This window comes from Prunus persica, chromosome G5 (genome assembly GCF_000346465.2).
Source record: "Prunus persica cultivar Lovell chromosome G5, Prunus_persica_NCBIv2, whole genome shotgun sequence".
Taxonomy (NCBI): domain Eukaryota; kingdom Viridiplantae; phylum Streptophyta; class Magnoliopsida; order Rosales; family Rosaceae; genus Prunus; species Prunus persica.
This window is the reverse complement of record NC_034013.1, coordinates 5377613-5400527: the sequence shown is the minus strand read 5'-3', so window position 1 is coordinate 5400527 and position 22915 is coordinate 5377613. Positions and strand designations below refer to the sequence as shown.

At 38.0% G+C, this 22915-nt stretch overlaps 3 protein-coding genes across 3 annotated transcripts in view; 1 reads left to right on the top strand and 2 right to left on the bottom strand.

Annotated features, from left to right (window-relative positions):
- LOC18777913 overlaps positions 1–5036 on the bottom strand; it is a 36152-nt gene extending 31116 nt beyond the window's left edge. The window contains exons 1-10 of the mRNA XM_020563802.1: positions 4787–5036; positions 3443–3546; positions 2923–3057; positions 2782–2832; positions 2486–2580; positions 2247–2364; positions 1531–1632; positions 1251–1439; positions 996–1156; positions 445–615 (exon numbers count right to left, since the gene is read on the bottom strand). Of these exons, the coding sequence (XP_020419391.1) occupies positions 445–615; positions 996–1156; positions 1251–1439; positions 1531–1632; positions 2247–2364; positions 2486–2580; positions 2782–2832; positions 2923–3057; positions 3443–3546; positions 4787–4883 (1223 nt within the window). The 5' untranslated portion in view covers positions 4884–5036. The remainder of the gene's footprint in view (positions 1–444; positions 616–995; positions 1157–1250; positions 1440–1530; positions 1633–2246; positions 2365–2485; positions 2581–2781; positions 2833–2922; positions 3058–3442; positions 3547–4786) is intronic.
- LOC18777288 lies at positions 10863–11588 on the top strand. The gene has a single exon (XM_020564703.1). It carries the CDS (start codon positions 10863–10865, stop codon positions 11196–11198), a length of 336 nt encoding a protein of 111 aa, XP_020420292.1. The 3' UTR covers positions 11199–11588.
- LOC18777289 (cation/H(+) antiporter 1) lies at positions 17569–20692 on the bottom strand. Its single transcript, XM_020564663.1, has 4 exons — positions 20540–20692; positions 19323–20318; positions 17998–18938; positions 17569–17851 (listed from the first exon to the last, which is right to left on the bottom strand). Exons 1-4 carry the CDS (start codon positions 20690–20692, stop codon positions 17569–17571), a joined length of 2373 nt encoding a protein of 790 aa, XP_020420252.1.

The following is a 22915-nucleotide window of genomic DNA, read 5'->3' as shown; positions in this document are numbered from 1 at the left end:
GAGAATAGACTAAGAGCCAGTAGAAAAAGAAAGGGCTTTTAGAATCCTTTGAAGAATGGCAGAGGAAGATCTTCAGAAATTATGGGACAGAATTAAATTTTGGGCATCCCTTTGGGCTTCGGTTTTGGGGCAGTTCAAGGACTATCACTACTCTACCATCATGAGAGACATGATGGCAGTCTTAAGATGATTTTACTGAAGTTTTGTGTTTTTTGTGTTTTTTAATTACAGAATTTTTTCAATCTTAGTAGGTCAGACAATCTTTATTTCTGGTCTTCTTGTTTGATTGAGGATTTTTCCTCTTGTTTATCAATACAATGTTTCTATTCAAAAAAAAAAAAAATGCAAATCGAGTCAAAGTTCAAGGACTAATATAAAACGAATAACCCTTCATACAATTAATAACTATCAGAAACTAAATACATTTACAACAAAAAAGAGTACCTCCACTGTAGTATGAGTTCAATATCAAGTCCACGATCTAGCTCCTCGATGTCTTGGTTGTCATCAACTACTGCCCGACTAGGATCAGATTTAAGCAGTGAAGCATATAGCGAGATATATCTTTTACGTAAGCTTGCGTACTTCAGAACTTGATCCCATGACAATCTCCCACTGCCACAAAGATAATGCTTTAAGCAAATATAAAAAAAATATGTATCTAAATTCAGTTTGCAGAGCATATAACGAAGTTCACTGCTTTTTCATTTGTTAACAAAATTTGCATAAATTAAAATGTATAATATTAATAAAACTAAACTAAGTTAACTGATTAAGAGAGGAAGTCCTTTTCTTTACTGTTAAAAAAAGTATTTCACTATTTTGGGATTAAAGCTCACAACATAAAATCTCATCGGGGAGGAGAATTTTCCTCTTTTTTTACAGGAAAAAACAATATATAGATAAGAAAATCCCAAACAATATGGCCACGAAGTCCATCAGAAACACAACAATTCATAAGGTAGGAGAATTAAAAGAAATTCATTGATCCTGACCTTGCCTTCTTCATTTGGTCAGAAACGACTCTATAAGCATACTTCCACCAGGACCTAGGATCAGATTTCACAGAGACATGCGGACGATAATGAGCATACTTCAAGCGCTGATTAAATGCTGCAAAATTATCAGCTAACTTTAGTGCATCCCTGTATCCATCCTGCAAACAAATAGTACTCAATTGCTTTTAAAACAAATCACGTTACCTCCCAGCACTAAATCAGAAGGAATAGAAAATGAAAATGAAAATGAACCTTTGGCAAACAGAGAGTCACATCATCCAAATTAACTGCTGCTTTGTGTAAAGGCTGGCCACTGTCAGCAAATTCATTTGGCTGTAGTTTTGAGTACTTGGCATTTCCAGACACAGGTTCCAGTATGTAAGTGTGCTTTTTTATTAATCCATCTGCTGGTTTACCATATTTAGTGCCAAATCTAAAAACCTGAAGTGCCAAAAAGGTAATATATAAATATACGCATGTATGTGCATGCAGGTACAGAGCCTCTATTTCTAAAAGAGGATTGGGCATATACCTGGACCCACTCTGATGGAAGCAAATCCTCCCATGGCTTGTTAACATGCCATGGAGAAATATCAGAATCCAGATAAAGTGCAAGCCGATCAAGTTGAACGGACTGAAAATGACAGAATATAGCATAAGCAGAAAGAAGGGATCAATATATCGATGAAGCCAAGTTATTCACACGTACAAGAAATGCTTAGTTGTTCTAAATTTTTTTCTTAAATAGACGCCTTTAATCAGTATTTGAAAGAATCTCAGGGATATATGAAGTCAATTTTAAAAAATCAAATGACATGCAATAATCAAACGGTGACTTCCCATAACATCAACCTGGAAGTATCCATTATTGAACTTCTTAGTCTATACATTTATATTTTATATTTTTGGTAGTTTGGTGGAGAGATATCTAAGGATACTTGATATTTGTTGGAGGGTTCAATTTTTGGCATCTTTCTGGGCTACAGTATCTGTAGAGTATAGGGACAACTCTTTTCCTGTTGTTTTTTTTATTGGATAGCTGTAGTGTCTTAGAGTTTGTTCTCGCTGTATTTGTTGTTTAGTTGTATCTTCTTTGTTGGGTCTGTTGTCCATAGATTTTGTTAGTTAGGAGCTGGAGGTCAGTGGACACCTTGTCCTCTGATGCACCAGCATCTTAAACATGCACAAAAAAAATATCTGAATACTGCTGTGGAAATTAGAATTTCATATAGTATGATAACAAGGAACCTTCTGAATACGGTCTAGAGCACCCCCAGTGACAAAGGTTTCCTTTCCATTTTCATCAACTGTCATAGCTGAAAGTCTTTCCAAGGTTATGCCTGCTGCAAACGGATGGCCAGGATTGCTACACCATAGAAGACATAAAGCATAAACCCAAGACATAATTAGGATTGCTACCCAAGACATAGTTGACTGAAAACAGACTAACTAAAAAGAATAAAACACTCAAACAGGTTTTTCTCTACCTCTCAAGATCCTCATATCTGATGTGAATATTTGAAATTGAAAGTTTCAAATTTCCAATTATTGTGCTGATCAGGGATCCCAACCATGATGTATTCTTCAAAGAGAAACAAATTACAAATAGTAAAATGATATCATAATAGATAAAGAAGATATGAATTCCAGAAGAAGAAATAAAGCATTAAAATAATCACCCATAGATCAGATTTTAAACCCATATGCTGGAGCAAGGAAGCCTAAAGTTAAGGTAAAGCCATGTTCTAAAATACAAGCAGACTTGGATTATGTTAAACCCTACCATTTCTGACTTTAGTTGCTGCGTCCTCTCCAACAGCTTCATTTCCATTTCCTATTTACAAGGCAAAAAACACATATGATCACTCAAATATGTAGTGGCAAAGAACACATGAATTCCACCACATAGATTAATGTGTCTTACCCGCACTCGATTCTTCTTAGCTTCCTGCACAGCATCCTCACTAAATCCTTCAACTTGGGTTTCGGGTTCAGCTAATAGAAAAATGCGATCCAAAGAAACTAAAACTGGATCCTGGCCAAGCCTGCTCCATGGAACCTTCGTTCAAAAAAAATAATAACCTCATTGGAGAAATACAGTTAATAACAAATATCATAAGAAAACTTCTCAAAACCAAATATTATAACAATATTCCACACAAACAAAATATACCCAGTAAATTAGAAAATGAAAATGTCTAGTAATAAAAAAGTACATACTAGGTGAAAACTGCAATTATCATATTATATGTTCATGTCAAAGTTAAGATGCATAATCTATATCAACTAAACATCAAATACCACTTTTGGAACAACTAAAAATATTACTCCAAGAAATGGAAATGAAGTCAAATTTCACAGCATTTCGTCCAATACAAAGCTGAACAACATTCAAAAAAAAATAATTCAACACAATTATAAAAAAACCAATGATAGCCCCGCACCTTAAGTTTCACTGATCCAAGAAATCCTGCCTTAACCTTCACTGGCAATTTTAATGCATTGAGTGCCTCTGGCTTCAACTGCATATTTTTTAGCTCAACATCACCTGATTTGCATTTTAGGTAATAAGTACATAATTAGCTTCTCAGGCTCTATCATAAGAATTTGATACTGCTGAACATGCACAATAGCATTTCTCTAACCTTAGAGTAACCGCATTTATAAAGCCAATGACAACTTAAAATGTACAATAAACTAAAGAAACCACAATTTATAAGTGATGGAGAGCATGTCAGTCATATTCAGATACATTGTTCCGTTGCTTCAAAGCAAAGGTAAAAGTTGTTCAGAGAAGCATAGATGGCTTGGGATGCTCCAAAGGGGTGTTATACTTGCTGAGAGCAAGGGTTTCAGTGGAGCGAAAGGGACCAAGGTCCTATGGAGCTGTAGATTTTGGCTATTTTATGGTTCATTTGGATTGAAAGTAACAAACGAATCTTTAAGGCTTTTAGAGGGACGGGAGTGTAGGTATTGGGGGATGGGGTGATTTTTCGGTCCTCTTTGTGGGCATCTGTTTCAGATACTTTTAGGGGCATAAGGCTTTCATCCATTTTGTTGGATCAGAAGGCATCTATTACTTAGGTGTTTGTATAGCTGAGTATGGTTGTTATTGCTCTGTATGCTGTAGTCTGTATTGCTGAGTATGGTTGTTAAGTGCTGGTTACTTATGTTTGATAAAACTAATGGGTGTTCTGATGGTTGAGTTTGGTATTGAAGTTTGTTTCATTGCAGCCAAAAGTTTAAAAACTGCATGTATATATGTATGTGCATGTGTGCATTGGTGCCAAGTTTTTTGTCATTAAAGGTATCTAAATCCTACATTTCTAATGTCCCCCTTCAGAGATTTTCACTAAAATAATAACCAAAAAGAAAACCATTTAGTCATTTAAATTTGATCACATAAACACAGAAATGATCATCATGATCAAATGAAGGTTAGACTAAAGCATGTGCATAGCTACTTGCATAAGGTTTTCAATTTGAAACAAACCCAAGTAGCTAGTAGAGTGTCACTATTCAAATCATCCAAATCAAGTTATCTTCACTAAAGCCCTCAAAACCTGCCATTGGCACCAAGCTATCCTAAAACCCAAACAAAACCCTTTTTAACATCACTCAAAACGCACCGTTTGGGACCATTTCAAATTCAATCCACAGAAAACAACTCAATTCACAATCAAACCAATCAAAAGCACAAAACCAAAAGCATCAAGAAAACACTTTTCACAAGAAGCGAAGAAAGAATCAAAAAGAAGAAGACGAAGCAGCAAAGAAGCTACTCGAACCTTGCCACACGCTGATCTTGAGGGCCTCCTTGTTGAGCCCCTTCACGTAGTTGCCGAGGTACCTCTGCAAGAGGTTCGCCACCTGATCCTCCAACATCTTCGAGAAGAGTAGTCGAAAATCGCTACTTCATTCCGCGATTTTTATCAGAAACCGCGAGAGCAAGAACTGTGGAAATTAAATTTTCAGAGTGAGAAATCGAACAAGGTAAAGGCGGTGCTCGCAGAATGATAAAAGTTTCCAGACCACGCTACGTACGTGCACGACTAGAAGATGCCGCTCTGAGTTCTGTTCCTCTGCTTACCTGATCAGTTTCTAATTACGATCCGTCCAATGATCTCTCGACGTGTGTGATTTTGGGTTCTTTGATCTTACGTGGCGGGTTATTGAGACGATTTTTTGCGCGGACTGTTCGTTGGGAGTTGGAGATTGGCGGTAGAAGGAAGTATCAGGTGAGCTGGGTATCGGTGGTTTGTGTGGTGGACACGAAGGTGAAGTGACGTCGTTTGTCAGACGGGTCTTTGTTTCGGGCCCCAAATGTGATTATTGGGTTTTGGTTTTATTACCATTTTAGGTCTCTGTTTTGGACACACTGCCACGTGCCATAAATGGTCCAAGCGTAAAGGGCGTTACGGCACCTCGCCCCTCTCTCACGTGGTGATCTTCTGCGATGTGGATCCTGTTATAAATCTAGTGAGAAAATGGAGAGAAAATTGGGATAGAGAGAAACTGATCTCAGAATGTTTTAGTTCTCAAAACTGTCAATTACAATGGAAGGGTTCTCACTCTTTTGTAGGCAGAGCCCCTTCCAACAAGGTGGAGTAGGTAAAGCTCCATCCAACAAGTGGTGGAGTAGGTAAAGCTCCATCCAACAAGTGGTGGGCTCCACCTTATTATTTACAACACTCCCCCTTGGAGACCACAAATGATACAGAATATGTCTCGTTAAAAACCTTGCCAGTAAAAACCCAGTGGGACAAAAACTGGACAAAGGGAAAAAGAGTACATAATCATGTGTAACATAAAATTTTAGGTATATTGACGCGCGTGCGACACTGCCTCGTTAAAACCTTGCCAGGAAAAACCCAGTGGGATAAAAACCAGGACGAAGGAAAAAGAGTACGGTGTTTGAAGATCATTATTGATGGTGCGCTCCCCCTGATGCTTGGCAAAAATATCTTTAAGTCATGCTGTTGATCACCTTTCTGAATATCGTAGTTGACACTGCTTCTGTGAGTCAATTTTAAGCGACACTGCCTCGTTAAAACCTTACCAGGAAAAATCCAGTGGGATAAAAACCTGGATGAAGGAAAAAGAGTACAGTGTATGGAGGTCTTTATTAGAACCACGCTCCCCCTGATGAATATCTCCCCCTGAAAAATTTAGGACTAGCTTTTGTCCAGTAATCGATCATAAAGATTTTCATGGTATACCCTAAACCCTTGAGCGACACTGCCTCGTTAAAACCTTACCAGGAAAAACCCAATGGGATAAAAACCTGGATGAAGGAAAAAGAGTACAGTGTGGAACTGAGCTCTATCTGGTCTAGTATACTTCCGGAAAAACATTTAAGGACCAACGGATAATCCTCATAAAAATGCTTCAATACTTTCTTAGTATAAGCAAGAATCTCGTTGGCACAATGTTCGATCCTTAAGTCGAGACAAATATTTCGTGAATTCTGCAGAATCTTTAATGTGTTGCAATCACATTATAATCAATGTACTCGCTGAGGTAATTTATGCATATTAATATTGAGTACAAATTTTGTGCTTCAAGCACATGTCCTTTAGGGACTTACTTTATGCAATGTCAATCCTCTCAACGGATTTTGTCTAAAAAGGGATTAAGCTTTATGACACATTATATAGCTTTAACCCAGCTATTTATACATCTTTAGGGAATCGCTTCTGACGATATGCTCCGTGCATTTAATAACCCTTAAAGATAATATGTTGGTCTCCGCAATTGTGTAATAAGGGGGGGGCACAATTGAATCTGTAAATATGAAGAAAACCCAACATTCCTTGTTTCTGCCAGAAACAATGTGTCATACAAAGTAGGTATATTCCCTTTTATTCCGAACACCCAAATATAACTTTCAGTATTAACAAATTTTGGGGTTCGTATTGTGGGTTTGTTCTTTCACGTTCATTCTCTTTTATAATGGAATTACCTCGTTCCATTTTGGCCAATGATATTGTCGACATTTAATAATTGAACGTGGTTCCAATCAACACAGCCCATTGATGATTTGAGTAGCTACTCCAAAACCAAAAAATTGTCATTCATCAATTCATGATCTCACAATTCTCATATGCATGCGCATGCATCAATTATAAGCATTTCTTTTGCTTTTGGGTACCCGAGCCACTTCATGGGGCTTTTATTATGTGAGAATGTGGATTATAACCTCCATTGGAGCGTTATTTTACATAGGGCGTGGAAAATCTACATTTAGGGAGTTGGAACATTTAGAACCCATATATCTGTCATGCTGCAGGCATGCCACAGATTAATACATACATGTCAATTAATTTCTGGGACTTTAACCCATATAATTTGCTACGCATTAGGCGTGCATAATATCAATATTGACATGTCAAAGGATTGTCCTTTCGGGACTTCAATCCATATCATTTGCTACGCAACAGGCGTGCACCCATATATCTGTCATGCTGCAGGCATGCCACAGATTAATACATACATGTCAATTAATTTCTGGGACTTTAACCCATATTATGGGACTTTAACCCATATAATTTGCTACGCATTAGGCGTGCATAATATCAATATTGATATGTCAAAGGATTGTCCTTTCGGGACTTCAATCCATATCATTTGCTACGCAACAGGCGTGCATAATATTGATCACTGCTATACCCATATTCTGTTCTTATGGGACTGTAATCTGTGGCAGTGTATTATCAATGTATCCAACTTGCAATCTGTAAAATTTGCATTAATAATTCATGGATACATACAAGCCATTCTTTTGGAACGGACTTATCTTCCCATTTGGTTACCTTTCAAGATAAAATATCAAATAAGTATATAAGCAAAAAATAACACAAGTATTGCTTACATCCTTAGGTGGGAGAAACTTTTCTCAAGTATCATTCAAGCTTGTATCGGCCCAGTAAATGTAGCGCTTGATGATCTAGTTATATCCTGCAAGAGTAAAATCACAACTCTTTTCTTGATAAGAAAAACAAGTAAATATCGCATCACTAGGTATGGAGAAAACTGGATGTCTTCTGCAAAGAAAATTTCGTTAGTAACACATTTATACACAAATACAATGAATAGGTAGAACAGGTGAATTTCAAATTAACCATAGAAAAATTGCGAGATTCTCGGGGTACTTTTGAAAAAGTAGCTCCGTGAAATCCGTAAAGCAAGATCGGCTTTTGATGAAAATAATACTTTGAAAACGCCGAAAGTGCCGACAAACATTTAATGGAGGTCACGTGAAGTTTTGGAATCTGGGAAAGAAAAAGATAATATGGGGATCTGAGATAATACTGGGATCCTGGAAACTGTAGCCATATTTCCTCCTATAGATATGGCCTTTGCAAAACTTGATTGGAGCAACTGCGTTTCAACTTGCTCCTTTCCTGTTATAATAATTGCTCACATTCTTAAAATTTGCACCTGTGGTTTTTACGTCTTTTCAAAATGACGGTTTGGAACCTTGTGCCTTATAGGTTCAAATGACCACATCGACTCTCCCAAATTTCATATTTCAACGTATGGGAGCCCGGAACTTATGGCCTGGGCTAAACACAAACTCAGAATTTATTTGCCCTTTTCAAAATGGACATGAAATATGAATTGAGTAAAAGCCACGCTAATATCTCATATATTTGGGTTCATGAGCTTCCAACCCAGATATAACAAAATATGTGTGGAGCCTCAATTCATCATTCTCTTATGCCAAAGAGATATGTGGCGTACCACAATTTACAATAATACCTCAAGGGTTGTCCATTTAATTGTTGGAACTTCAGGTTCTCAACACTGTTAGATTTTGAACTTCTGGCCAAAATCACATATTCTTATGGTATGGACATTCAATCCCCTTAGATTTTGAACTTCGGGCCAAAATCACATATTCTCATGGTATGGACATTTTTACAATTTTCTGTACATATTTCTGGACTTCAAGCCCTTACATAATTGTCCATATTTTGAGGAACTTCTGGCATCTCATTTAATTGCTCATCCATGAGTTTAAGGAACTGCAGGTTCCCTTTTGAATGGTGATGGTTTACCCAAAATGGTAAATATTTATGCATACATCACTATTCATGTATACGGCACTATTCATGTATACAGTACATTTGCCAGTACAGTTATCATCCATGTGTACGGCATTATGAACCAATACGGTACTGTTACATCATTAAGGAATCCCAGGTCCTTATTTACATGTCAGGGATCAAGGACCCTCAAGTCCGATCACATGTTTACAAATATAGTGCCGGAGAGACTGCCAGCTCTCACATTAACATCATCATCAAGGATCTTCAAGTCCTGATGTAATTGTATGATGAGGATCAAGGAACTTCTGGTCCTGATCTGTATACTGTAAAAACATTCAAGTCCTGATGTAATTTGTATGATGAGGATCAAGGAACTTCTGGTCCTGATCTGTATACTGTAAAAAAAAAAAACTCATCATACAGCACATTTAATCCATAAAATAAATTGCTGGTAAATAAATTACTGGTATGGACGATAAACCCGCACCATACATTTAAATAAAAGTAAAGGCGTGGACGATAAACCCGCACCACCCTTTTAAATAAATGTAAATGTGTGGTAAATTAAATGTGCTTGTATGGGCACTAATTCTGCTCCATACATTTAAATAAAAGCAAAGGCGTGGACGATAAACACGCACCACCCTTTAAATATTGCCGTATGGGTAATAAACATACACCATACCATAAATAAAACAGATAAGCAAAGGCGTGAACGATAAACCCGCACCACCCTTTAAATAAATGTAAATGTACGGTAAATTAAATTCGTAAAGTAAACGTGCTTGTATGGACGATAAACCCGCACCATACATTTAAATAAAAGTAAAGGCGTGGACGATAAACCCGTGCCACCCTTTTAAATAAATACTGTTGTATGGGTAATAAACCTACACCATACAGTAAATAAAATAAATGTGCGGTAAAGTAAATTTGCAGTAAAGTAAATTTCATAAAGTAAAGAGTTAGTATTAGTAACGGTCTCCCACTGATAATATGTTTAGTATTACCAAGGGTCCATTTTTGTTAATGGTTAGTAAAAGAAAAGTAGATAAATATAATAGGAAATAATAGAGAAGATAAGGGAGCAGAAATCTTATCGCTTATTCTTTCGCTTATGCCCTTGCTGAGTGATCCCCCTTTCTTTTTTTTCTTTCTTTTTTTTTTAATATATATATTTATTATTATTATTATTATTATTATTTTTAATGTTTCGGTGGGTGGGGCTGTAAGCATGCGTGTCCGACAGCATGTGCTGTTCTTTTTCGGTGGTGCTGCTCATCAAACCTGGTATCTGTGTACCTCATGTGCTTATCACTACCTGGAGTAGCTGTGCCTCTGTGGAGCTCCGCGTGAGATTTGTTAACAATATATCAGATCTGCAGCTTTGCCTGCTCCAAGACCCGTAGTTTTGGTAGGGGTGTTTACAGAGACAAACACTATATCAGCTTCACCTCACACGTCCAGATCCGTTCTCTTTATCTGTGACCAACAACAACACAAAACACGAACCCAAAAGCTTCGAATTTCAAAATTGAAAAAGCTGAGTGGTCGCGACCTTTCTCTCTCTCTGCATTTTCCATTTTCTTCTAATTCGTTCAAATTGTTGATTCGTACATAAACATACTCGCAGTTCACACTCTACGACGTCGTGTTGATCATCAACTCGGCGAGAGAGATGGTGGGGGGGTATAGCCATGGATTTCTCGGCCAACGAAGCGGCGTCGTTCTCCTCGCCTCCAAGACTTCCCATGAGGCTCAGACGTCGGCTGAGCCTTGTCGACTGTAACAAGACTCCATACCCGCCTCCACAATGCTCCGCCAGCGCCTCATCCAGACTGTCCGAACTCGCGACGGTTCAGCCACAGGTCCGAGCCGATGGACCTGCCCGGGCCACGAGGAGCAACCCAAAGGTTACCTCTTCAACCGGACCCCGTTGTCCCCAGGCCAGACTCGAAAATGGGAGGACTGGGAGCTCCCTTGTTACGTCACCAGCTTCCTCACCATCGTTATCCTTGGCGTCGGCCTCAACTCTAAGCCTGATCTCAGCATCGAGACCAAGCACTTCAGGTGCATAAGAGGCCAAGTACCATTCTCTGCTTTCAACTGGGGCTGTTGGAATGTATGCAGGACAGTTGGCCAGGCTTAGGGGATGCAAGGTCATTTGTCGTGTTCCTTTTGCTTCTGATTGGATCTGAGTTGATTTTTTATTTTTTTTCAATTCGGGATCTGGAATTTGGCTCGCTGATATCTAGTAAACAGTCCATGGCCGAAAGCAGCAAACGCACCGTCTGGACAAGGATAGTGATACAGCACCGCTGCTTTCATGGGTGGAGGTAGCAGATCATTTCTCGGATCTAGCATTTTTCCCCTCTCTGTTTCTCTCTGTGTGTGTAAGTTTATCTGACTGGGTTTCATCAGAGAACTCAGCCGGTTAAAGACTCGTGCTGATAACGTGTTATAAATCTAGTGAGAAAATGGAGAGAAAATTGGGATAGAGAGAAACTGATCTCAGAATGTTTCAGTTCTCAAAACTGTCAATTACAATGGAAGGGTTCTCACTCTTTTGTAGGCAAAGCCCCTTCCAACAAGGTGGAGTAGGTAAAGCTCCATCCAACAAGTGGTGGGCTCCACCTTATTATTTACAACAGATCCCAAGTTTTCTTTTTCTTTTTCTCCTTTTTCTTTTGGTTAGATTCGAAGATTTTCTTTTCTTGTTTGTCAGAATATGAGAAATTACAACAAACACTAATCCAATTTGTAGAAAGCTGGCAAAACAGAAGAGGGTAGAAAAATCATTACAATTTGTAGAAGAATACTAATGCATCACTCGCAAACTCATCTCCTAAAAGTTTCTAGTTATATGATAGGGTTTTAGATTTATGTGGTTCTTGAATTTGTAAACGAGTTGCATTTTGATTTTTTAATAACTAATTTATTTGTTTTAATGGTCTTTCCGCTCTTTATTTGATTTTGGTTGCAAGACATTAAGGCTAGTATGGCGATGGTCAATGTAAATTGAATTCATTGAACAAGATTAATAAAGAGTGTTTGGAGTTTCACATACATGTGAAACAAGAACTCTGAATTGTCATAATTCAAATAAATCATTCAATCTAAAGCACTATAGTTGTCTTTTTAAGTGTCGTTGATCTCTTATGATACAACGAAATTGTAAACCCACATATTTTTTAAATATATATATTATATATTATTTTGGGAAAATTAAAAATTTTGTTACATATTTAATTCATAACCTAGATAGTTAAATCTATATATATATATATATATCTTATTATATGTGTGTGTATTACATAAATATCTTATTCTATTATATATATATATATATATATGGATATGTATTAATAGAACTTTTTAGTTAGTTTTGTCAATTCATAGACCTTATTAATAGTCCTTGTACATGTCAAAGTGAAAACCATGTTAAGTAGTAAGGTTAGCCAACTCACCAAAGAGAAAAGAATATGATTGGAGGAGTTGGAAGAGTCACAAAGACATTCTTCCTTATCTGCTATATATATTACTTGGTTAGGAAGTGTAAATCAATCACCATTACACCATCCAATAGGAAGTGTTTCACTGCCGACTTATTTCCTTATATATAGGAAGAGAGTTGCACATCAAATGAAAAAAAAAACAACAAGAGAGAAATAGTGGTAGAGAGGAGTAAGAAAAAGAGTGAGAAACTGAGTTTGTGAATGCGGTGGAAAATTAAGAAACACCTTACGTTTTTAGCAAAAGCTTTGGTGTCAAGATATGGGTTTCAATGGGGCCTTTTGTAGAAATTGATCTAATTAAATTTCGTGAGCTCTATATTATGTGTAATGGATATTTTTTATATTGGATGTTTATAAATTGTTAACTATTTGGTTAATGTGGTATTGTTTAATTTACGTATTGGAAATTTATGTACTCTTAACTATTTGAACAATGTGGGCATAATTATATGTGCATTAGTGATGTTTTAAATGGCTACATGGTTGTGAAGGGTATAATTATATCATGTCATGGAAATTGGCTAGAATTCTGGAGTTGAGAAAATAATGGTGGAAAAGAGGGTAATGGAAATAATTTTTTGTGTAGTTGAGTCTAACTCTTGGCATGTACCAGGTCTCAGGAATTCCACAATGCACATGGTTTTTTGGGTGATTTGGGACTGGCGACAAGGAGTTAGACAAGATGACTAACAAAAGAAAAATTATAGAATGATTGAAATGGGTGTAAATTCATATAAATGGGCATTCAGGACCAAGTGGTATAAGCATGGTATGGGATGTGCAGGTCTGTTTGTCCAGTTCTATGAATTAACAGGATTAGATGAAGAGTATTCATGCATTGTTATTAATAATATGATATTTGGTTGTATGATTATTTGTCACTTAATTTAATTATATCAATGTACAGTAAAAAGGTTTATGTCCCTACTGAGCTGTGGTTTCGCTCACCCCCTAATAGATTTTGCAGTACTGAACCTAAAATCTAGAGCTTGTGATGATTTTGGCATGTCTATAGAGTGTATTATGTACATAGCTTGTGGATGAATAATAAGCTACTCTTTCAGTGAACTCTCGAGTAGTTCTAACTTGTAAAATAATGTAAAAATTTTAAAGTTTCAGATGTTGTCGTTTCCGCGTTTCTGTTGAATATTCTATGTGAAATATTTATTTTATTTATTTAAATGTTTCTTCACATTTGAGTTATAGTTTTTATTAAATTCTATAATTAAGGTGTGAATCACGTCTTAACCTAAAGTTACGTAAATCCGTGGGTTGGGGCGTGACAGAAATCATGGCCTAAGAAGAGTGTAACTCAAGTATTAGGTTGTACACTATTCTACTTAGACTGCTAAAAGGATGTATTGCTAGTTATCACTCATGGTTTGTGTTAAGATTTCAGAGGGACAGACTCTTGGCCCACCATTAGTAACATCGATATTGTCCCCAACTTAACCACATGTTTGGTATAAGTGGGGTTTTATATAAAAGGCCTAGGTGATATTAATAGTGGAACCATACATTATATATTATATTTTATTTAGTCAAGTTTTCGATGTGAAACTTATATTCTTTAACACGCCCCCTCACATGAGACCACCACATAGTGGGCCACACGTGGAGCCAAGTCCACATCGGAGTCAATCATTTAAGTCCAACACATGAACAACACGTATTGGGTAAGGGGTAGGGGTAAACATTCAAGCCTTACATATGAACACCACATATATTGGGTAAGGGTAAAGGCCCAATTCAGTCCCAGTCAATAAACTCGCTTTGATACCATGTTAAACAAAGTAGGGTAAATATTCAGATATGCTCACCTATGCTCATATTATTATTCTTCTCCGATATTGAGGTATTTATACAAGTACAAAGATGTGTTAACCCTAAATAAAATAGGAAATATATCTAAATTACAATAGGAAGTAAATCTCTATTACAATAAGACTAAATAATAATTGGTAAGTAACCAAAATTCTAATAAAATAAGGAACCAAAATCCTAACTAAGTAAGGACTCGCCAACACTCCCCCTCAAGTTGGGCAAAGATATTTCGCACGCCGAACTTGACAAGCGAGTCACAGAACACCATACTTGACAAGCACCAATTGTAGAGAAGGTCTTTTCATCAACCACGAGTGAAACAAGTGACAAACTAAAGCAAAGTTCGCATTGAAAACACAAGAGCAAACCGTAAAAAATAAGGCACATAGCAAAACACAGAAACCCTGTGAGCATGGCAATATATAAGGCAGAACACAGAAACTCTGTGAGTACGGCAGCAGGTAAGGTAGAACACAGAAACTCTGTAAGCACGGCAATATATAAGGTAGAACACAGAAACCCTGTGAGTACGGCAGTAGGTAAGGTAGAACACAGAAACCCTGTGAGCATGGCAGTAGATAAGGCAGAACACAGAAACACTGTGAGCACGGCAATAGGTAAGGCAGAAAACAGAAACCCTGTGAGGACGGCAGTAGGTAAGGCAGAACACAGAAATCCTGTGAGCACGGCAGTAGGTAAGGCATAACACAAAAGCCCTGTGATCACGGCAGTAGATAAGGCAAAACATAGAAACCCTGCGAGCACGACAATAAGTAAGGCAGAACAAGAGGCAAGTGAAGAAATAAAGGCATCAACATTGGGAATGATGATGGATGGTTGGGTGGCGGCATCGGAGGCAATAGCAAGGTAGGCGGCAGCAACGGTAGCAAGGTAGATGATGGTGGCGGGCTAGGATTATGGGCTAGGTGTATAGTGCAGCAGAAATATGTATTGTTTAAGGTTAAGGAAGAGACAGATAAAAAACATGGCAACATCATCAGCAAAAACCATAGCAACGAAAAGCGAAGCAAACAAAGGCAAGGTCAATGGTCATGATCGCAGCGGAAAAAACACACCAGCAAAGGCACGAACACGATAGAAGCAACAACAACAATGTCCCCAGCAAGAGACAACAAAACTAACAGCAGTAAGAGCAACACAATGCACTGGCACCAGCAAGAGCAATATAAGATATTAGCACCAGCAAGACAAGGCAAGGCAAACAACTGTGGCAGCAGCAACAACAGAGACAATTTCTCTTCACTCTCCCTCTCCCCCTAAAAAGAAGGGGTCGATAGAGCCAAATGATCAGTGGTACTTGAGAAACGGACATGGACAATCAACCATGATAGATAGGTAGGTGAATTGCAATGGAATAGATGAGCAGCAGTGCCACTTCCCCTCAAATCCGACGATGTATGAGAGTTGAGATTTGGAGAAAGTAACACCTTAATAAATAGAGAGACAAAGGCCAGCTATGAGAAGGCTTGGCTAGCTGTGACGAGGCTTGCAGAGGTTTGAGATGGCTCGATGAGCAGTGACGAGGCTCATGGAGGAAAGAGATCAGGCCATCAATGGCCAAGGGGCGTGTTGCCCATATGGTATACATTTAAAAGAGAGGCTCGACTGTGAGCGCAAGAGATTGAAACTAACATGGGCTCAATCTGATTTTAACATAAAGCAAGCTCATAGAGAGATGAAAAGTAAGAGAAAAAAGGCAGCAGCAGGCATAGGTAGAGAAAAATAAAGGTAATGACTCAACATAAACATGGCAAGGACAGAGACAAGGGTAAAATTGCAGAAATGTGCGGTTATGGCTAAGGCATAAGAAATATATGTTGATTATTAAGGAAAGGAGAAACGGGGATTTACAGCAAGGTGAAGACCTATGATGGGTTAGGAATAAGGAATGCCAATGAGTCTCAATTTGTCATAGGATCTCAAGGATTAGTAACCTGGCTCTAATACCATGTTAAGATTTCAGAGGGACAGACTCTTAGCCCAGCACTAGCAACATCAATATTGTCCCCAACTTAACCACCTGTTTAGCAGGTGTGGGGTTTTATACAAAAGGCCTCGGTGATATTAATAATGGAACCATTCATTGTATACTATATTTTACTTAGTCAAGTTTTCGATGTGGGACTTATATTCTTCAATATAGTTTGATCAAAGATCAAGATTATTCAAGTCTTCTTTGGCCACTCATAAGTATTAATGGTAATCAATTCATATTAAAATGGAAAATACATTCGTATTTTATTAAAATGAGTTTTTAAGTGCTCACTGTCTCCATAATTAGAGAATCTAAATGATTGCAAACTATCAATGGGTGTATTGCGTAAATCAATTAATGAAGTGGCACATTTGTTTTTTTTTAAACAAAAATACAAGTGATGGTCTAAATTACAAAAGTAAGGGATTTCTCATACACACTACCAATGTGGTATAGGAGTTCGAACTTGAAATCACTGATCTGCAAGTTAAGGACCTTTTCCACTAGGTTAGACCCCGTTGGCGCCCCTTTTAGTACACTCTCACGCGTGCGCCAATTGGATTTTTTTTACTAAGTTTTATAAATTAAACAATTTAATATTCAAATGGTAAGTTTTGAAGGTAGTTGTCTCCTGCTTTTATGGACAACTGCAGTACAATTTTTTTTTTATAATTTAAATACATTGTGAATGTTTTATTTAGTCCCTATTTAATAAAGCGTCTTATGTTTTAGTATTTTTATTAATCAATAGAAATTTTGAGGATTTTGAATGTTTCACTTTTAAGATGAGGATTTTGAATGTTTCACTTATAAGGCCTTCTGCCTAGATTACATGATGTGGTTATAAGTTCAGGTCACATTCATTGGGCATGTGAACTGCATTCTTAAGAGCTTCATGTTCATCCACCATGTCGCAATTTTCTGAAACATATTTCGAAATGGATTCCGATTCGGACGCTGTGGTCTGGCTTTTTGGGCTAACCCTTTAAAGATTAAAGATTTCCCTATGATAAGGACCAAGAAGTTTAATGAGGCCTTTTCTTGTATATGTATAAATGATATATAAGACAGAAACTAGGATGATCCAGCCATAGTCGAAAACCCTATTATATATTTGAGTATGTACAATATTGAAGGAAGCACTAAATTACATTATGAAATAATTATAAATTCACAATATATAGCTAATCATCTACAAGTTCTTTCTTGGAATTTCTATGTTGTTGGACGACCAAGATTGAGCCATTGATATTGAAGTCTGAAGAAGCCAAGAGATCTCCTACTGTTCCAAGTTCAGGGCACTCTTCCCAATCACTGAGCTCGGTTGTCAATGGTGAGTGTCCTCGACCACCCCTCCCTACTATAAACAGAGAGTACAAGTCTCCAATGTCTCTTAGGGCTGCCACTGTTTCTGCTCCATTATTTACCTGCTTCTCTACGTACCCAACTTTACCAGACGCCACATACCTACCCAACCAATTAAGACACAAATGTTTATTGAAAATATCCATATGCTTATTTTGAAACCCAAAAAAAAAAAACTATAAGAAAATTTGATTAATAGTTATTCATTAACATTCGCACTATAAGATAAATATAGAGGTGGTACGTACCCATTATAGAAGTCATTGAGAAAGGCATTGTCAATGTCATTGCCCGTTTCTAAACTCGACAAGGCCATGTAAACCTCAATATCACTATTGCCTCCCGTTTCATTCTCCACCTTCATATTCCGAGTGTTGGATGACTCCGTCGCCAAAAACCTAACCACCGTCAAGTTAACCCTTGGATGGTTTGCGATCCTTGTACTCCAAGCAATGGCCTCGCGGTCATCGGGCCCCCCGAAAAATAGCGTCGCAACATGTTGCATAATGTCCACGGTAAACAACTGCGAAAACCCTAACGCCCCGGCCAGCCCTTTCTCGACGATCATCCCGACAGAGCTCGGGGCGTGACGAAGAATCTTTTGATTCGTGGTCCGTACAGCGTCCTTCCCGGACTCCATTTTGCCGTCGATCCTTTGGTGCTTGTGAAACGGCAGCAAAATAATCGTCGCACGCAAGTCCTCGGCTGCGTTACACACCTCCTCATGTAAATTCGACAACGTGGACACGGCCTTGTTGAGGTTGATTAGGATCTGGGTCTCGGCAGTGAAGGCGTCGACGGCTGCATGGATTTCGAGGACGTCGTTGCCGCCGTAGTCTTCCTCGTCGCTCATTTCCTCGGCTTCGAGCTCGTGATACGACACGTTGGTGCGTCGTTTTTGGTTGAGCTCGATAAGGTGAGCCATGTAGGGCATGATGGATGCTGTTTGGGTGCCGCGGATGGTGGCGATGACGGAGAGGATGGCAGAGATGTGGCGGGGACCGTAGACGCAGGCGAGGAGGCGGAGCTCGTTTTGGTCGGGATTTTCGGGCTCAAAGCCGAGGGAGGTGTGTGTGTGAGTGAAGAGTTTTTCTTCTCTTCTTATTAACAAAGCCACAACTGGCCCTGAGATTACAGTGTTAATCACAACTGTTATTAGTAACAGATTGTAAGCCGCTGGGTTCCAAGTCTGAAACAATACCAGAGCATAAGAAGAAAAAGAAACTTAATTAATTTAGAGCCAGGATCTATAGTTTTGACAACAACAAAAAAAAAAAAAAGAAGAAGAAAGAAAAGGTCAATGTATATTAAGATGTACGTTGATCATATTGTTGATCTCATTTGAAGGAGTCGAGTCTGCCAAATGAAACTATTTATACCACATTTCTAATGAAGGTAGTAGGCGATGTCATCTAAAATGTGGCCGATGAATGTGGTACATATAGTTTCAGTCAAAGATTTTTCTCACACAGAGAGATGTGATACATTTAATGTTACTTGTTCTCTTTTTTTTTTTCAGTTGGAAGGTGCAAATCAAGACTGTCAAATATATAATCAAAGTTAAGAACCTTACAATTAGAGCCTTCGAGGCGCTGCCAACGAACAAGAGATCGGCATGTCCCTTCAAGTTCAACACAAAGCCAAGAAAAACCCCTTCGTTTAAAGGGATCTTCAAAAAGTGGCAAACCGCAAGAGTGCCACTAATCTTGCTGCCGAGGCTCAACAACACAAGTATGGCAATAATCAATATGTTGGTCAAGCTCTTCAAATGGCTCGCATCAAATTGGAACCCAATATAGCCAAAGTAAACAGGCAACACAAAGTTGTGGACAGAGTAAGTAAGCTTGTGCAACAAAGTTCTTGCCGTCTTGCCTTCCTTGGGGAAAGCCAGGCCAGCAACAAAACAAGCTATCACACTATTAAACATGGCCATTTCAATGAGCATCGAACCCGCGATTAGAATCGACAAAATGAGAAACACTTCTGGGTTTCTAAGGTACTTCTGCTTTCTGTTTCGTTTGTTCAACCACACTGCCAAGTACTTGAATGCGAAAAGCATGGGAACCAAGCCGAGGAGGATGAAGAAGCCGTCCCTCAAGGCAGTTAGTCTTGTGAAGGCAATGATCAGATTAAAAACAAGTAAGCAAGTGAGCTCAACGACCATGGCAGAAGATGTTGCCAAGCGGCCAATGTCTGATGTTGCAAACCTTAACTCTGCTGCTAAGCGGTTGACGACTGGTGAGGAGGTGTAGGACACCAATAGCATGGTGCAGAAGACAAAGCTAGCATTCAGCTTGGCATTCTCAGCCAGTAAGTGTTTGTAGATAAAGAAGGAGGCGGTAAGGCCGAAAAGGCTGGCTAAGAAGGCACCACCGTAGGCTACGATGCACACTACGCGCAGGTTGCGGCGTACATAGGCAAAGTCCATCTCCAAACCGAAGAGGAACATAAAGAGGATCCGGCAGAAGAACCCAAACATCTCATAGTATTCTGCAGCAGAAGCTTGAAAGAAGAATTCTTTTATTTCTGTAATATTAGACAACCCTGAAGGACCCAACACCAAACCAGCCTGTCAATTTGACATGTTATATTACCAAACTGAAAATCATAATCACCGTTTGAACAATAATATTTTACTTGAACAATGACCTAGATTGACAAAACCAACCTCATATATAAACAAGATATATAACTTGACATGTTATGTTACGAGACAATCAATTTATATCACAGGTTAGAATGATTCATATTGACAAATTTATTTTGTTTTAATCAAAATGAGATGCTTACAAGAATCTGGGCAATGGGGCCTGGTTGACCTAAGGCCTTGAGCAAAATGTGAAAGAAGTGTGAGATGACAAGGATGCAAGCTACTTGCATTCCCATGGAGGAAAGTGGGTTGACCAAATCGTCTTGGCACACGAATTTGTGAGTAGCCTCCATTTTGTTGATCAGTATGCAAAATGAGAGTCCAAGAATCAGAAATGTTGAACAATCAGATGAATTTTCACACAGATTTGTTGTCAATGGTGCAACAAGGAGGCTATGGTTGTGAGGAAAGAGGTTAATTAGTCCAGCCACCTAATGGCTTAGATCCCTTTTGAGCTTATTTTTGGAACCGTAAAAATCTGTGGTCTTAAATCCTCTTGTCCTCGTTTATCAACTTTTGAATTCTCACATGTTTATGACTAGTATCTTTTAATCCTTGCCTATTTGACTGTTTCCTCAACTTCAAATCCAATTTCTCAAGCTTTGCTTACAATATGAATACAAACTATTGGTATCATATATATGGACCGCACATTGGTGACCACATGCATATCTCTAGCCCACTGCTTTGTATATTCAATTTGTTTGTTATGCATTCAATGACAGAGATCGAACTACTGGGAATGGCAAATCTTGGCAAGAAGGGCAAATTGATGATGTGAAGTGAACATTGGGGTTTGTTTGGGCCGATACAAACAAAGGAAGGAAAAAAAACAAAAACAACCTAATCCACAAATCGACAATAACAAAAACCCAACCACCTCCAAGTTCTCCTCCAAAGCCCCTAGTTTCGCAAACGGGTTGGGATTACCATGGGAGCTCAAATCTTCTGAGGAAGAAAAATTGATAGTTACTCCTAAAAAAGGAAAATACTTTCCTAAAGAAGGAAAATACTTTCATTCTTACCATGTAACATTTCTATTAATAACAATGTGATATGTGTGCAGAAGTTTTTCTTTTTGTGTTTTTGATAAATTATTTTGGTATGTGTCAAACTGTAATTCACGGGAAAAAGGAGTATCTCCTTATAGAAAATGAGGCACAGTATCATAACAATAAATGGATTTAGCTTCTGACACTCACTGCAAAACTATAAAAATTATAAAATCCTCAATTTCGAGAGCTAGAAATTAAATTATGAGAGCCAAAATTGCTACTGAAAACAATAAGATGCGTCTCTTCAAGGGGTTTAAAGGTGAAGTTAACGAAGAGTTTAGGAAATAAGTCACTAGAGAGAAATTATGATTTGTTGCAAACCATTGAGATCCTCCTGACTTATTAACGACAAGACATTGTCTGGTTAGTAGTGTTCGTCTCTTTGTGATCATGGTTTTCACCTCCAACATTTTTTTTTTTTTTTTTTTTTGGACAATTTCACCTCCAACATTAGTTTACTTAAAAGGTTGAGTTCCAAGGTTGTTGCATGTGGCCATTGTTGCTTTGCTGACTAGTATTTGCCCCTAGTATTGGTAGAACCGCTGGCTGCTACATCTTCCCATATAAAATATATGGTTTGTTGGGCCAAATTATTTGAACTGAAAGTCCTATGATCACCTAATAATCTGCCGATCGAATTTGGTCCAACTCTCTAAGTTGGCAAGTATAGTAAAAGTGTTCCATTTCCCGAGGATGGTTTGGAATTTCTTTGTTCACCACTATCCAACTCAATTGCATGATGCTCCATCATAACTGTGCATCGTTGATGTACATATCATACCAAAATCCAATCAAATCTTGAAAGTGAATAATGAATCCCATGAAACCCCTGTTGTCAAACTAAACTCTTTTGCTAATGTCGTCAGACAATGAATTGAAGAGAGATTATAAATGCCAACGCTATGTTGTCAGACAGTGAATTCAAATGTTATGTTGTATATTGTGATTTCATTTCTAGTAAATTTATGCTTGAATGTATGGTTAAGAATCACAATTATGCAACACAAGACCTCTTATTTGACCAATTGGTAACGACGAAATAGTACATTGTGAATCGAAGCTTATGTGTCAGATTGTGTAAACTAATACTTAAATATGTGGTTCAGAACCACAATCATACAACATAAGCATTAACTTTGACAACACAAGTCTAGTATCTACCATGAAATACATTTCCCTTGCTGCAAGCATCTCTTATGTCTTATTAGAGAGATATACCTTGCAAGCCATGAAAGTGGATCTATTAAGCTATTGATGTAGTGAATCTTATAACCAAACCCCTAATCTACCTCCCCCACAAAAAGAAATTCACTATTGTACCTGAAAGTGTTGGTAAAAGCTACAAACCACTGTAACTTGTGCAGCAAAGAAACAGAAAAACTACTGTATAACTTTGATGGTAAGCAACATCATAAAGATCTTTTCAAAAAGCGACCCCCCAGTTTCCATTGCTATAGTAGA